Source organism: Desmodus rotundus, chromosome 9 (assembly GCF_022682495.2).
Source record: "Desmodus rotundus isolate HL8 chromosome 9, HLdesRot8A.1, whole genome shotgun sequence".
NCBI lineage: Eukaryota > Metazoa > Chordata > Mammalia > Chiroptera > Phyllostomidae > Desmodus > Desmodus rotundus.
Window position 1 is genome coordinate 69,972,453 of NC_071395.1, and position 16,138 is coordinate 69,988,590.

Genomic DNA, 16,138 nt, shown 5'->3' on the forward strand with positions numbered 1-16,138 from the left:
CTGTCTGTCTCGTGCTTTGTTTAATCATTGCCCTGCTGATGGACAGTGGAGCTGTGTCCAGCCTTTTGCTGTTGCAGGCAGTGCTGTGGTGGAAAACTCAGTCCGCACGTCACCGTACACCTGTGCAAATATATCTGTAGGATAGATGCTTCGGAATGCAGTTACTGGGTCAAAGGCTCTCGATGTTTGCAACTTTGATGGGACCTGTTACCCTGCCCTCCAGAGAGCTTGTACCGAAGCCAGCCAGCCACTCTTGGGTGGGTGTGAGCACTGGTTGCCCCCCATTTGAAATGTCAGCTGCTGGAACATCTCAAGATCCCCGTGTGTGTTCTATCAAGCTGACCCTGAACGGAGGCCTCTGTAGTGCTGTGTCGCAGGAGCAAAGCCTTCCCCGCTTCTCCCAACCTTCCTGCCAAGTCATTTTCTTCCCTGTTCTGTGCCCTGCAGATAAACTGTGTGACCTTCCCTCACCCAGACACGATGCCGGAGCAGCAGCTGCTGAAACCAACGGAGTGGAGCTATTGCGATTATTTCTGGGTAAGTGGTGGCCCAGTTTCCCCCCGGCGGTGGCCCTGAAGACCACTAGTGGACACCCAGGAGGGACGTGAGGGGCTTAGCTCTGTCAGCAGAGGGGCCTCCCCTGTTGGAACCTAAAGGGCTTGTGGCAGATCAAGCATCTGAGGCAGGAACTTAGGGCCTCTAGGAATCCAGGTCATTCAGTAAGTCTCAGAGAACTGGCGGGGTTTTCATTCGTGGGAATCCAGACACCCTGGGCAGAAAGCAGGTACACCACAGGGCCACTTTCTCTGCTACTCAGTAAAGGCAGTTAGGCAAGAATCAACTTCAGTAAGTGAATCGGGGCTCCAGAGCTACTCTGTCACACTTGTAGGTGACCCTGAACAAGGGCTTTACCCCTTGGGCCTCCCCGTTTCCACTGAAGTCACCAGGAGGTGGGGCTCGAGGATCTGTAGCTTTGATGATTCTGTGGTTCCAGGACGTTCGCACATCGTTTCATGGGCCCAGAGTCTCCTTTTCGCCAGACACACAAAGCTCTGGAGTGGGTGGGGGCGACGGCCGCGCAACTATGATGTACTCAGCGCCACTGAACTGCACACTTACATGGCTTCCGTGGTAAATTTTGTTATGTGTGTTTTCCACAAGTAAATATCTCTTGACAAATGCACAGTCCCGTTCCTCAGAAACCAGTAACAGTCCTGAGCATTCGCACATTAAAGTCAGCAGTGACTTGCAAAATGAGATTGCCCCATTCTAGAATGAGACAGGGAGTATGGTGACCTCATGAACATATTAAAAAGCACCAAATTATACAGTTTTTCTCTCCCTTCACTCAAGGACATGCCTACTGACTTTAGAGAGAGGAAAAGGGAAAGAGGGAAACATCAATTGGTTGCCTCTTACATGCACCCCAACTTGGGACTGAACCTGCCACCTTGGCATGTGTCCTGACTGGGAATCTAACTGGTGACCTTTCAGTTTATAGGACGACACTCTAACCAACTGAGCCACACCAGCGAGGGCCCCAGCTGTACACACACACACACACACACACACACAGCACCTTTGGCAAAAGCTTATTGAGGAACAATAACTAAAATTAAAAAATCAAAACACTTTTTCACAAAGAGGTGCCAAATGGATCATCACCCCTTCTCAGATTTGCTAACCAAATATTAGATGAAAGTGCTTCTTTATTTTTACGAAATCACTTGTGCATTAGATACTCAGTGGTCCCTCTTGCCCTCAGAAGGGGCAACTCCTGCTGGCCCAGCTGTGTTTCTTCCAGGGCTTCTGAGGTCTGTGCAGAGGCAGCAAACTTTATAAACGGGTCTCTGGCTTTGGCATCAGAGAGGCCTAGGTGGGCAGGGGTCAGAGTACAAGACTTCACAGGCCCTGTAAACACACTGGGGTTTATTCTGTTTGTAGCAGGGAGATACTGGAGGGTTGTAGGCAGAAAGGTGATATGATCTGATTTCTGTGTGTCAGGCAGGGAGGGCTGTGAACCAACAGGGGTGCAAGTTAGCAGGTGGGCACAGGACACCAGGAAGGAGCCATGGAGATGGAGAAAGGACCTGGGTTGGAGACATCACCCCTAAAAAGGAAAGAAACAGCGTTCAGGGGAGAGTAGCTGTAGCCTGGGACTGGGCCCCAGGGGCCTGGGGGTCAGCGTGTGGGGGTTGTGTGGGGATATTCAGCAGCATCTAAGAGCTCACCACGTGCAAGTTAGTTCTCACCTTCACTCAAGGTCCACGAGGACTCTGAGGCATACTCGAGCGGTTTGTCCCCTGACCGTCCAGGCCCTTTCCTCTCAGAGAAAGTTTCTGTTGACGCGGTCAGTAAAGCCCACTTCTTCAGGCTGGTTTCGCCCGGGGTGGGGAGTCACTCAGCATATTCATCCTGTGTGGGGGCAAACTGGGGCTCAGTATTTTGGGTAATTTTTCTTTTGCTTTTTTATGAAGATGTAGCATTTATATGATGAAATGCACAAATCCTAAATGTACTTGAGAGACTTAATTGGCCAGAGCAGCCCCACGGTGACAGGGTGCACTCTGGTGGTGGTGACCTCCCTTTCACGAGAGGTACCGGAGTGCGGTCAGAGGGCCGCCAAGGCGAGGATCCCGTGAGGGGAGGGAACAGGGGTGTCCGTAAAACCTTCCGTCTATTCAACAGGGGTTCTCTCCAAGTGTCACCAGTCCCATTCCGTTCCACTCCCTTAAAATGTCCATTCTGGGATCTTAGCGATGCAGCCCACTCCTGTTTCAGGGGTGGGGGCCCGAGGACGCCGCAGCCTAGGGTCGGAGACCTGACCATGGCACACAGTGCCTGAGCCAACCCGGGGCCAGGATTCCCACTGATCATCCATCTCTGTGGTGTCAAGGGTGTATTTTTAACTCCTTCCATTGAGTATCAAAGCACTTGGCCCTGGAGTCCTGGTGCGTGAAGGCTGTGACAGAGCAGGTGCCTCCCAAGAGGACCTGGGAGCTCTGAGAGCCCTGTGGCTATGAGGGCTGTGATGAGTGTCCAGCAGGGCAGGCCAGGCTTGGGGCAGTGGGGGAGCTGAAGGGGTCAGGGGGAGAGCAGAAAGACATATTCCGGAAGTACAGGAGAAACAAAGCAAATGCATTTAATTTTGAGATTTGAGGAGTATTTGCTTGCAAAGTGAATTGGGTACTAAGTTTCCATTTCATTGACTTGGCCATCTTTTCTGAGTCCTGACTTTTAGTTAAAAGTAACTAGTAGTAAATAGTATTTACTGAGTACTGAGTATGCGCTAAGCCATTTCCATATATTTGTCCTGAAGTGACCGTATGCAGTGGGTGCCATTATGTCGCCAGTGTCCCCGATGAAGCAGCCCAGGTGTGGAGCAAGCGAAGCACTTGCTGCTAAGGTCCCCCAGCTGGGCTGTTGGCACTGGCTGAATGCCCTTTCCCACTCTGGTTTCCCTTCAATCCACTTTCTCTCCAGAAGCCAGTATGATCTTCTGTGAATGCACATTGGAAGATGTCCCTGCCCGGCCGGTGCAGGAAGCTGACAGGAGATGGGATGGTTTAGGGTTAGGGGCACTGGCACCCAAGGGCTCAGACTGCTGCAGCTTGGAGTTGGGATGCCAAGACTCCCCAGAGGGTCAAGCCAGCCTCAGCAGCCACCTGATTGAAAGTATCAGGCCAGTGGGGATCAAACCTGTGCTTCCTCCTCTTCTTTGCAGGGTGGGAGGATGAGGGGCATGGACGTGGGGTGGCAGCAGCACTAAGGACTTAAGCATCAGCATCAGCAGGGCTGCAGGAGTATCACAAGTCGGGACAGCCAAGGCTGGCACGTCTGTCCTCCCTCTCGGGTTGCCAGGCCTGACTGGGCCCCCTATGGGGTCTGTCTTCCCTACACTCTGTTCCCTGCTGTCACCGAAACTCTCTGCTTCTGTTTCCTTTCTAGGCTGATAAGAAGGACCCCCAAGGCAATGGTACCGTGGCTGGGTTTGAACTGCTGCTCCAGAAGCAACTGAAGGGCAAACAGATGCAGAAGGAAATGTCAGAATTCATTCGGGAAAGGTGAGGCCTGGGTCCTCCCAGCTCTGGGCACTGGTGACAGTGCCTGTGTTGGCCCCTTAGCCTGAAGGGCTGAGAGCAGCAGGAATGAGCCTTGCACACGCAGCACTGGTGTGGTTAGCACCAAGGGGAGTGTGAGACTGGAGCCACAAACTCATGGCTCTCAAGACAGGTCTGGCTGCAAATGTGTTATTTTGGCCTGTGCAGTGGTTTTAAAGATTTGAACCATTTTTTAAATTGGTAGATTTGTACATTAAGATCTGGATATCTAGCATCTCTGGAGAAAGCAGTAAGTGGCCCTGCGGCCCCAGTTTGCCTCAGTCTCTACCACTCCCTCTGTCCCCACACAGACTACGGGGCTCCTTTCCTTACCTGCATGGCCCTCCTGAAGCCCTGTCCCTTAGCGTGACAAAAAAGGAAAGTGTTACTTCTTGTTCATCTTTCAACCAAATGGTGTCCTGGACCTGGGGCATACAGAACCGCCCCTCACTTCCCCTTCCCCGATCCCAGCCCTGCCTCAGGGAGCTCAGTCCATTGGGAGAGTCAGAGAAGGTGAGCATGAAAAAAGTGCAGGGACTGTAATAGTGGTTTAGATGAACCAGGCCTGATGGAAATAGGAAAAGCTACAAAAAGAAGTTCCTTTTCTGTCTCCCTCTCCCCAAGTTTTGAAACCCCGGTAAGCACACTTCACGTACACTCACACCTGCCCCCCCACACACACACAGTACCCCCCCTCCACGCGCGCACACACACACACAACCTCCTTTCTGGAGTTCCCAGAGCACACTGGAAATATTTATAGTAATTGGCAATACATTTAAAAATATTTCTTTTTTAACTGTAACAACAATAATCAAGTAATAATTCTTTGGCATCTGAAAGCACCTCTTCCTTTAGGAGCCCCATTTTCTGTTTATATAATGAAATCTTTATTTTGTGACCCATTAAACTGGTAGGGAATTGAGAGGTTGTGTAGCTCAGGTGCAAAAGAAATACTATAAAATGGCAAATAGGAAAATGGTTGTAAAAGCTGCAGTTTGAACACACTTATGGTTTATACTTTTGCAAAAATATCAGGTTTGCAATAAATTGGAACCTGCCAGTTGAGAACTCTGGTCATTCCTGAGATGTGCAATTTCTCTCAGTCCACCTTGGGGTCTCATAGGGAGGGCCTGTCAGAGCCGGAAGAGGCGCAGGGTGAGGAGCGCACAGGGTAGGGGACAGGTGAGGGTAGGGGGCAGGTGATGGTGGTTGGCTGTGGCCTCAGCATGAGAAGGTGGGCAGAAGGTGCAGGTGACGCAGGCGCTGATACTAGAGGTGACATTTGGAAGCAGAAGGGCCTCATGCCTGGGGCATGTGGTTGTCCTTGGGACCTTTGGAGACTTGCAGTAAAGAGTGCAACCTGGTAAGATCTGCCTTCCAGAGGGAGCTCTGGGCCACAGGCTGGAAGCTGTTGGCTGGCCCTCCCTGTCACCCTGAGGAGGGTGGGGCTCGAGGCAGAGTGAATGGAGAGGAAGTGGTGACTGCAGAAGACCTGGGGACAGCCAGAGAGGCCACTGAGAGCGAAGCAGTGCTAGAAAGGACAAGATTATGAGTCTCTGAGTGCTGATTCATGAACTAATAATTACTCGGTTAGGCCGCCCTTCTGAGCGGTGGGAAGCAAGTGCTGTAGCCCCAGGAATGTCTCTGGGGTTCTCCCCATTTGCCGAGTGATGGCCCAGGGGCGGAATACCTCCAACAACACATTGGCCATGGCTGCCCCAGATAACACAGAACACTCCCCGGAGAGTTGCCTTGGAAGAGTGTTGGGGGCCTGGGAGCCAAATCCAAGGCAGCTTCCCTCTCTGGGGAAGTAGAATCAGCCAGCTCTGGGCACTGCCTGGTTTCCATGGAAATACTCATGCCCTGCAGGCTTGACAATTACAGCCATTGGGGGCTTGGAGACAGTAAGGAGCGCTTCTGTTTATGCCAACTTGGAGGGTCTAAACCCAGAGCTCTGGGGCTAGAAGGGAGAAAGCAGCACTGGGCATCCCTGTGGCCTGTCGCAAGTCACGTTCATTCACTTAAGGGTCTCCTGTGTATCCAGCCTGCACTAGGAGCTGTGCAGATGACAGCTTTTCATCTTCACAACCTGGAAAGACAGCTAGTAACAGCCCATTTTGCGGATGAGGATGTTCAGACCATTTCATTTATTCATTCCTTCAACAGATATTTACTAAGCACCTACTATGTGCCAGACAGACTAGAGCCACGTACTCTTAGAGCTTATGGTCTGATGGGTTCCTTACCTGGTTAAGAAGTGACAGGGCTGCAGGTTAGACTCATAGTCCAGCACTGCAGAGCTGACGTGGGGTTTCCTCCCTTTGCAGGATAAAGATTGAAGAAGAATACGCAAAGAACTTAGCTAAGCTCTCCCAGAGCTCCTTGGCCGCACAGGAGGAAGGGTGAGTGGAGAGGACAGTGATGGGAATGGGGAGGGAGAGGAGGCACTCAGGAACGGGAACCACACATGGTTCCCACCTTTTCACCCACCACTGATTGCTGCCATGGGCCCATGGGATGGGGAAGTCCCCATAGGCCTGGCTCTAAGTGGGCACCCAGGACTTCAGCTGTGGACATGCGGGTTCAAGGTTACTCCCACATTGTCTTTTCTCTTGTGGTCAGGGGCCTCCTGCCATATGCTGGCGTGTGTCAGGCCCCCCTCCGCCCTGTCCCCTGGGAGCTGGGCACAAGCCCCCAGATGCCCATGCCTGCTCCCCTTTCTCTGACAGCAGGCTGGCAGGAAACTGGGCGTGAGAGGATTCCGCACCCAGCCCCCAGTGTAGAGTTCTCTCCTTTGGCCCTGGGCCAGGCTTCCTCCCTTCCCTTCCCTTAGGTGGGACTGGGCTGGGGGAGGCTCAGCCCCACCCTCCCAGCCACAGAAGGATCCCTAGTGGAGGGAAGACTACAGCCTTCTCTGCTCTGTCTTGTTAACAATTTGTTTCAGCCTGCTGGCAGGGATGTAAAATGGTGCAGCCACTGTAGAAAGCAGCTTGGCAGTGCCGCAGAAAAACTAAACCTAGAATCACTGTATGACCCAGCAGTTCTACTCATGGGTTTATACCCAAAAGAACTGAAAACAGATATGAAAACAAGTGCATGTACATGAATGGTCATAGCAGCCTGATTCACAATAGCCGACAGGTAGAAACAACCCAAATGTCTATCAAAGAATGAATGAATAAACAAATTATGGTATGTCCATATTGGGTATAGGCTGGAATATTATTCGGCCTTAAAAAAGAACAAAGTACTGATCCATCTACCATGTGGATGAAGTGAAAGAAGCAAGACACTGAGGGTGCATGTTATTTATATAATTCTACTTGTGTGAAATGTCCAGAGTAGATAAATTCATAGAGACAGAACGAAGATTGGTGGTCGCCCAGGTTTGGGGGGAAGGGGAATGGGATGGGGATTAACTGCTTAACGGGCACGAGGTTTCTTCTCATGGGGGCCTGTGTAAATCTGCTCGGGCTGTTGCAGCAGAATATGATTGGCCGGTGGCTTAAAAACCAGAACTTTAGTTTATCATGGTTCCGGGGGCTGGGAGCCCAACACACAGTGCCAGCGGGGCTGGTGTCTGGGGAGAGCCTGTGTCGTCTTTGCAGGTGGCTGCCCTCTGGCTGTGGCCTTTCCCAGTAAGGAGGGAGAGTGAGTGCTTCAGTGTCTCCTCTTACAAGGACTCCAATGCTGTCAGATCAGGGCCCCACCCTTAGAACCCCATGTAACCTCAGTTTCTGTTGTAAGGGGCTATCTCCAACTAACAGTCGCACTGGGGATGAGGGCTTCAACACAGGAATTTAGGGAGATACAAACTTCCAGTCCATAACAGGGTGATAAAAATGGCTTGGCCCTGGCTGGTGTGGCTCAGTGGTTGAGTGCTGGCCTGCAAATCAAAGGGTCGCCGGTTCAATTCTCAGTTAGGGCACACGCCTGTGTTGCAGGCCAGGTCCCCAGTTGGGGGCGTGTGAGAGGCAACCACACATTGATGTTTCTCTCCCTCTCTTTCTCCCTCCCTTCCCCTCTGGCTAAAAATAAGTCAATAAAATCTTTAAAAAAAAAAAAACAGTTCAGAACTAGACAGAGCTGGTGGCTGTACAACATGGCGAACGTATTGAATGCCACTGGATTGTCCTCATTAAAATACTTGCTTTTACGTCATGGGCTTCTCACCTCAATAATAAACACAAAGACTCAGGAAGTCAGAGTTGAAGGGTTCCTGAAGCCCCCGCCTGGTCCAGCCTCCCTCCAACGCGGTGTCTGAATCTTCCCTGAGAGGAAGGGGGCGTTCTGTCGTGGGATGGCTGTGGCTGTCAGAGAGCTGTGATGTTAAACAAGTCCAGATCTGCCCACATGGCTTGAAATCCCTCAAGAGACAGGGCTTTGCCAACCAAATGTGGCTTTAATTAAGGCCTCCGCATGGGCTCACAGTGCAGCCAGCAGGCCGCCTCCAAGTGGTTTTCACCAACCTGCCAGCCACAGGCCACAGGGCGGCCCTGCAGAGCCAATGTCTCTTCCACAGACATAAATGAGGTTACCTCTAGCCACTTCTCCATGCACTGGGCTGAGATGAGGGCAGGAAGAAGGAGCATATAAGAATTGCCCTACCAGCCTGGGCAGGGGGCTTTTCTAGGCATCTCCATGCCCTGCGATGCCAGTGCTGCCCCAGAGTCTTCCCGCTTCCACCTCCTCAGCCTGGGCTGCTGCCAGGGACACTGCGTCCTGCCAACATGCGCGGCATATGCTCCCAGCTAAATGGGCCATGCTGCACACACATGCACCTACAAACCTGAGGCAACAGTGCACACTCACATATGTGCATCAACACCACTCACTGCCAACATGGGTGTAAACACATGCCCCTTGCCGTTGCACTCGCATGCTAACCCCACGCACACACTGCTTCCAGCAGGCGCTGTCGGGGGCAGGATGACCTGGTGGGCCCCTACCACAGTGTGCAGTGGCACTGTTTTGCATCTACACACAGCTTTGGACAGTAGCCCAGTCCACGCTGAAATTTTCAAAGTGCAATGCTGGATCCTAGAAATGAGGGGCAGCCTAGGAAGGTGCCGATGGGGAGACTTGAGCTGCTTTTGCCACTGTAGTGCTGGGTCCAAATTAGATTCCACAGGATATGTGCACATTGGTAAACAAACAGACTCAGGTTGTTCATTCTGCCTCCAGCTTTCCTCTCCTGGGTGGAAAGGAAATGGGATTTGGGTCTTCTCTGGGTGGTAATTGTGACAGCGTTATGCATTTTGATTTGGCATGCCTTGGACTGTATATTGAAACAGAAATATATCTCAGATTTTTTTTTATCAACCTCTTATCAGCTGAAAGATTTCCCTTCAAATGAAAAAGTTTGTAAATTGCTTTATTCTAAATTGTGAAGTGGCCCCGAGGGGCCTAGAATATTGGGCCTGGCTCAAACAGACCCATTTTTTAAAGATTTTATTTATTTTATTTTTAGAGAGAGGGGAAGGGAGGGAGAAGGTGGGGAGAAACATCCATGTGAGAGAGAAACATTGATCAGTTGCCTCTCGTGTGCACCCCAGCCAGGGGCCCTGACACAGGAATCAAGCAGACGGCCTTTCGCTCTGTGGGACAACCAGCTGAGCCATGCTGCTCAGGGCACAGACAGACCAATTGAATGTGACATCCTCCCACCTGCGAATATCTGGCCTGCAAGTGGGGGCAAGGACATTGTTCTGATCCTGAAACTGCTTCCTCCTGTCCGCCCAGTAGCCCCCGCCGGCCATTCCCTGGCCACTACAGCCGTCATTGCGCCAGTTACTGACCACATGCACTGCTGGTGGTGGACGTGTGGATTCTCAGTACTACCCAGGGCCTCTTTGGCTGGTGGGCTTTGCTTTTGCCTTCTGCAGGCTCGTGTGTGGCTCAGCTGCAGGAACGACCCCTCCCTCTCCATCACCCTTTAATCAGGTTCCCTCCTCTCCCCGGACTGCATCTATCAGCTGTGTACTGTGCTGACATTCACTTTCGGTCCGTGATCCATCTTGAGATAGGCCACATGTATGGCATGAGGTCAGGGTCAACATGCTTTTTTCCCCCCTGTGGATATGCAGCTGTGCCTGCACCATTTGTGAGAAGACTGTCCGCCCTCCATTGAGATAATTTGGCATTCTTGTTGCACACCGATCACCCACATCTGTGAGTCTGTTTCTGGACCTGGTATTGCAGGCCCTTGTCTGTATGATGACCTCATCTGCTTCCACCCCCTCCTCGCCTTGCCCTGGACCTGCTGCCCTCCTCCCGGGGAAGGTGGGGAGCCAGGCCATCCTGAGCTGCCCCCACACAGCTCCCTGAAGCTCGGACTCTGAGTCCAAGAGAAATGTCAAGAGCTTGGACGGCCCCATTTCTCACTCCATCTCTTTTCTGGTGGGCTCCCTGGCTGAGAGCACCCAAGGGGACCCTTGTTTGCTGGCAGGCTCCTAGATAAAATGAGTCAGTCATCTCCCATAAACACCCACCTCAGCCTGAGCCAGCACTGCAACCAGACAGGCCTGGGTCGTGATCAAAGGGGTCCGTTCTGTTCTGTTGGGTAATGCTCGGAGCTGCTGGCTTCTCTGCTCAAAGCCCAGGAGCCTTGCAGCAGGCTCTCTTTTAATCAGCTTTTCCACTTGAGTTTAATGAATTCTCTGGGGGAAGTGGCTTTTTGACGAAATGAAGTGAACTGCACGTTCAGCCTGGGTTTACTGGCTCGGTGTAGAGGTCTCGAGCGAGGTCTCTGGATCCTTTGGAAGGTTGGTGAGGTTGCAGAGTTTCGAATAATGAGAAAGTAGCCTGGGGGCCTGCAGTCCGGTCTTGGGCACCTCAGGAGATTGCTCCTACTTGAAGCATCCTAGAGCGGAAAGGGGTTTGGCGCAGAGGACCTGCCTTTGTCCGGTAAAGCTGTCTGCGCTGCTGGGGCTCACAGTCCAGAACTGGTGCCAGCAAGGGCCACTCCCCTGCTGACAATGATGGAGAGTCTGCTCTGCCACATGGGCGTCCCCAGGAGGTCCCTAACCCAGATGGCCCTCCTTTGCCCCTCCTGGAAGCCGGGCTGCTGGAGGCTGGCCTGCAAGCAGGCTGTGTGGCACCTTCCCTGTGAGGAGGGCTGTGCCCTGGGAAGGCGTCTGTCCTCCCTCTGATTTACCCACAGGTGTTTGTGCCCCATCAGCAAACCCGGGAGGGCTGATGGGAAGGCAGGGAGTGAGCAGTGAGTCTGCTCTGGAGGCCCTCCCTGCCGCTGCACCCCACCGTCCTTGCATCTCCCCACGTTCTCTGGGTTTCCGGATGACTTCCCCCAGTCTGCCACAGTCTGTTCTCATAGCTCCTCGGCTCGGTCTGGGGTGGCTTGGGTAGAACACAGTGCTCAGGTTGTCTTGTGCCGGCCTCTGCCCCATCCAAGCCCCAGTCCCCAGGACTCTGGTCTCAGACGTCAGTCACTGTCTGTGAGCCTGACAGTCTGCTTCGTGTTGCAGCTCCCTGGGAGAAGCGTGGGCGCAGGTGAAGAAGAGCCTCGCAGACGAGGCAGAAGTTCACCTCAAGTTCTCTGCCAAGGTAACCACTTCCCGCAGCCTCTGTGAGTTGCTCTTCCATGGAGGTATGCTGCTGAAGTTTTCCCAGCTGTCTCTCCCCTGTGTAGTGTTGATGAGATTCTGTGATGTGAACTTCAAGAGCTGAGAAGAGAGACACAGTGGCACCCCATTAGACAGTGTGTCCACCATGTGGTACAGCAGTGTCAGGAACGAGAAGTTTCCATCAAGGACACAGATGCTAGGAAATGGCATGAGGAAGTGATACATGCTGAGGACCTAGGACCCTCATTTTTAATATAACTTAGTAATTTTAAATGTAGATCATTTAATTTTTTAATACTCACCTGAGGGTATATTTATTGATTTTAGAGAGGGAGTAGGGGGGGAGAGAGAGAAACAGTGATATGAGAGAAACACTGATGAGAGAGAAACATCAATCACTTGTCTCCCATATGCACTCTGACTGGGGATCAAACCCACAACCCAGGTATGTGCTCTGACCAGGAATTGAACCCACAACTTTTTTGGTATATGGGACAACACTCCAACCAACGGAGCCACCCAGCCAGGGTGAGATCATTTAATTTTTAATACTGGCTGTCTTTAGCAACTAGCTCATAAAATCCCTATGGATTTAGCACTTGGGGCCAGTATCAGCCTCCCCAGCATCGCTCTGTGAGGAGGGCAGACTCCCCTCGGCCCCTCAGGTGAACCTGTGAATGGTGGAACCCAGCTGGGCTTTCAAAAGAATGCATTTTCTGCTTCTTGGTGTCCTGACAGACTGCACTATGCCAAGAGAGATTTTTTTCTTTTATCTTTTTTTCTGGTTTTGTTTTGTTGGTTTTTGTAAGGAAATTTCAGACCAGGTAACTGAGCCTTCTGTCATTGGATCTAAAGACTCAAGCTCCGTGACCATGAGATTCTGCTCTGTTAGCTCTGCGCTCAGTACTCAGGGTCGTGCCCAGCGCATGGTGGATGCAAAGTCACTGTTTTCTGAAGCAATGAATGAATGGGGCCCTCCCAGGGTCTCCTCTCCACCCCTACTCCTTTCAGGTCTCCTTTGTCTCAGGATTTCTCCATATTTCCAAGTGACCCTCTCTTCCCCACTCCCTGGCTCATACCTGCAAATTCTCTCTCAGGCTCTTAGACACTTTTCAGGGGAAAAGTAAACCATGTGTCTGTGAAATAATTCACACTCGTGTGCATGGCTGGTGGGGCGCCCACAGGCATGCTTGCTCTTAAAAGGGAGAGAGACCTGGGAGAGCACCATTCCCAGATGCCCGGGCCCCCTGGGGTCCACTCTCTTCCTTCTGCCCTCCCACTGTCACCAGGCAGACACCACACAGCCCGAGAGGCCACTCCAGCCAAGTGCTGCACCTCTCTGAGCCCCCATTTTTAAATTAGGGGACATACTACCTCCTTCACTACTGGATGGTACTGTCCCCCAGTGATGGCTGCTTCTTCCCGGGGCTTCCACGCTCAGTGCTCATGGGCCCTATCTCTTTTTTCTGGCGCTTTCCCCAGAGCAGTTGCAGCTCTGGGCATTGGGGTCCCCCCGCCATGTGCGCTGTCGGAGGACAGGAGCCTGGCTCTGTGCCAGGCCTCCCCACCCCCTCTTATGATGGTTCCCTGCTCACTGAGGGTGGAAGGAGTGACTCAAGTAGCTGAGATGCGTGAGGGGTGGAAGCAGAAACAGCAATACACTAGCTCCTCACTACTCAAGGACATTAGTGCCCCAAGAGCCAGCTGACACCCAGGTGGGAGTGAGAATGCCTGGCTGACAGCACGCTCACTGCTGGCACCAAACACTTCAGGAGCAAATTGCCCCTCAATCTCTGGGAGAGAAGGGAGCTCAGTGGACTAGGCTCTTGTCAGCATCACTACACAGCAACAAGCTATTTTTAGGCTGCAGGTCGGGGGTAGTGTTCCCTGTAGGTCTGTCTCCCTTCTCTCCCAGCCCCCAGCAGCTCTGTTCTCTGGGGACAGAAGTCCTCCTTTGGCGCCTGAATGGGAGACGGATGGGAAGGCTGCCCTCTGGGTGAGTGGGGCTGGGAGCTGCCTGCTCCTCTGAAAGGGCCTCCTGCTGGGTCCCAGGTCCTGGGGGCATTTACTCCCTGTCAGTGGGACCCCTGCTTCTGGATTGTTCACAGAGTGCTCAGGGGACCACACATTCTCCAATGCTCTGTTTTTCCTATTCCCTTTTACTATGACTACTTCTGGGCATGGTGGCCAGTTCTGACCCCAGCGGGGTGTCCTGCAGTGTAACTCAGTTCAACACTAACTGCCTGGAAGTGGCGTCAGACCCCACAGGGTAAGGGCTCAGCCCCACGAGACTGCCAGTTGCAAGCAGTGAGTCCCCAGGTTACCCACACTTGTGTTGACTTGGCTCTCAAATTGGGGGCTCTCACAACCCCCTCCTCAGGTTTGATACTTTGCTAGAATGGCTCACAGAACTCAGGAAAACACTCACTTGGGTTTACCAGTTTATTGCAGGTTCAAGGATATGAGGTGGTGCAGGTGAACAGTCAGGTAAAGAGGTAGAGAGGGCAAGGTCTGGAAGGGTCCTGAGCCCAAGAGCTTCTGCCCCTGTGGAGTTGGGTGTGTCACCCTCGTGGCACCTGGACGTGTTCACCAACCGAGAAGCTCCCGGGACACTGTAGTTCAGGGATTTTTATGGAGGCGTCACCACGCAGCCACAATCGATTCTTAAATTACTCTCCAGCTTCTCTCCCCTCCCCAGAGGATGGGGAGTGGGGCTGAAAGTTCTGAGCTTCCAGTCATGGCTTGGTTTTTGTGCTGACCAGCCCCAATCCTGAAGCAACTCGGGAGTCCACCAAGAGTCACCTCATTATAACAAAAGAGGCTCCTATCACCCAGGAAATTCCAAGGGATTCAGGAACCAGGGTCACTGACCAAATATTAAAACAAAAGACACCCCTGGCACTTTTATCGCTTAGAAAATCACATAGGTCTTAGGCATTCCGTCCAGGAGCCGAGGACAAGCACTGAAATAAATATTTGTTGCTGTATCACAGAATCCCAGTCCCGTAAGTGTTCTCAATGATTACCTGCAGCATAGAACTCCTCTCTCTCAATTTTATCAACCACCCTGCCAGACAGCATCTCCTTTCCAGAAATGAGATAGGGTAGAGGAGGTCACATCCCAGCTGAGAGGGCTCAGCCACTGGAAAGGTGATGGAGAGGACCAAGTGAGCTGGGTACTCGACCCACAGACCTTTCTCCAGACAGACCAGTGGCGTTTAAAGCACAAACGTTGTCCTGGGGAGCTCTCTGCCCTCTCTTAGGGGCTGTCCAGGGTGGTCCAGGAAGTCGCTGATGGAAAGCTTTGGAAGAATGTTAACATAAATCAGGTTTTTCTCTGACAACCGCTGCTGCTTCCGGCCAGTGGTCAGTGTTGGTGGCCTTAGGCAATCATCAAGGCAGCCCAGGGGTTGCATGGCTATTCTCTGCAAAGAAAGGAGCTCCCAGGATTTATTGTTTGCTATGGATAGTAAGGCTCTGTGTGCCCCAAACCCATTTTAACCCCTGCCCCAAAAGTCTCATTGAAGTTCCACTGTTCCCTGTCAGGAGTAGGAGCTCTTTAAGAAGTGCAGTTTTGCTAAGGCAGACTCTCAGGCTTCTCTAGTCTGCTAGCTGAAACCATTGTTAACAGCAACAGGCTGCTGAAAAGAAGTGATTGCTCTATAATGCAGAGGAAGTTATACCTGGCTGTGCTGAAGAAGGGAGAACGGAAAAATCCCATGTGATGGGAGAACACCTATTCATGCCATTAGAGGCTATGCTTTCAGTCAGAAGACTGTGGGTCAGTGTAGGGACCTGGGGGCGCGAGTTTAAGTCAGCGCCATCACCAGCTAGCTTCCTGATCTTGGGCAAGTCACTTCGCATCCCCGAGCTTCCATTTTTTTTACATTGGAAACCTATTTGCTGGAGACCCACAGTAATACATTTTACATGGTCCCCCACAACACACAGGTGTGCACGCCCAGTCTGCACATGCAGACAGGCACATGTGTGCAGAGCTGACACACACATTTCATGAAACAGTGCTTGTCTTTCTGCCTAGAGTGCATTTTACATTAATGTTTTCCTCATGTCTGGTCTGTTCCCATCAAAAAGCTGGCCCTGACCTGCTAAACTGATTTCACCACTTCTAGCTGCCCACCATTTGAAAAACCCTGGGCCAGATAGTCTCTGACATTGTTTGTGTCTTGAGATGTCTCCTCTTGTCTTCAGGGTGGGGTACAGAGGGGAGGAGGCTGAGCATGGGGGTCCACACCGGCAAGCAGCAGGGACCCCACAGCCCTTCCCCTCTGGGGCAGGTTAGCTGGGGAGTCCACCAGGACCGGCCCCTGAGGACTTGGGACTCCAGCTAAACAAAGACGCTTGACAGTTTAAAATGAGTATGAAAAGATACCCAGCCAACTTTTTTTTTTTAATTACATCTTTTAAAAGTACTTAAAATATTCGGGGAGA

At 52.0% G+C, this 16,138-nt stretch overlaps 1 protein-coding gene across 7 annotated transcripts in view; it reads left to right on the top strand.

The window, feature by feature from the left end:
* GAS7 (growth arrest specific 7) overlaps positions 1 to 16,138 on the top strand; it is a 206,138-nt gene that overhangs the window by 179,008 nt on the left and 10,992 nt on the right. For all 7 annotated transcript variants that reach the window (XM_024565191.4, XM_045199096.3, XM_045199094.2 and 4 more), the window contains 4 exons: positions 448 to 537; positions 3,949 to 4,064; positions 6,431 to 6,505; positions 11,588 to 11,666. In XM_024565191.4, the coding sequence (XP_024420959.1) occupies positions 448 to 537; positions 3,949 to 4,064; positions 6,431 to 6,505; positions 11,588 to 11,666 (360 nt within the window). The remainder of the gene's footprint in view (positions 1 to 447; positions 538 to 3,948; positions 4,065 to 6,430; positions 6,506 to 11,587; positions 11,667 to 16,138) is intronic.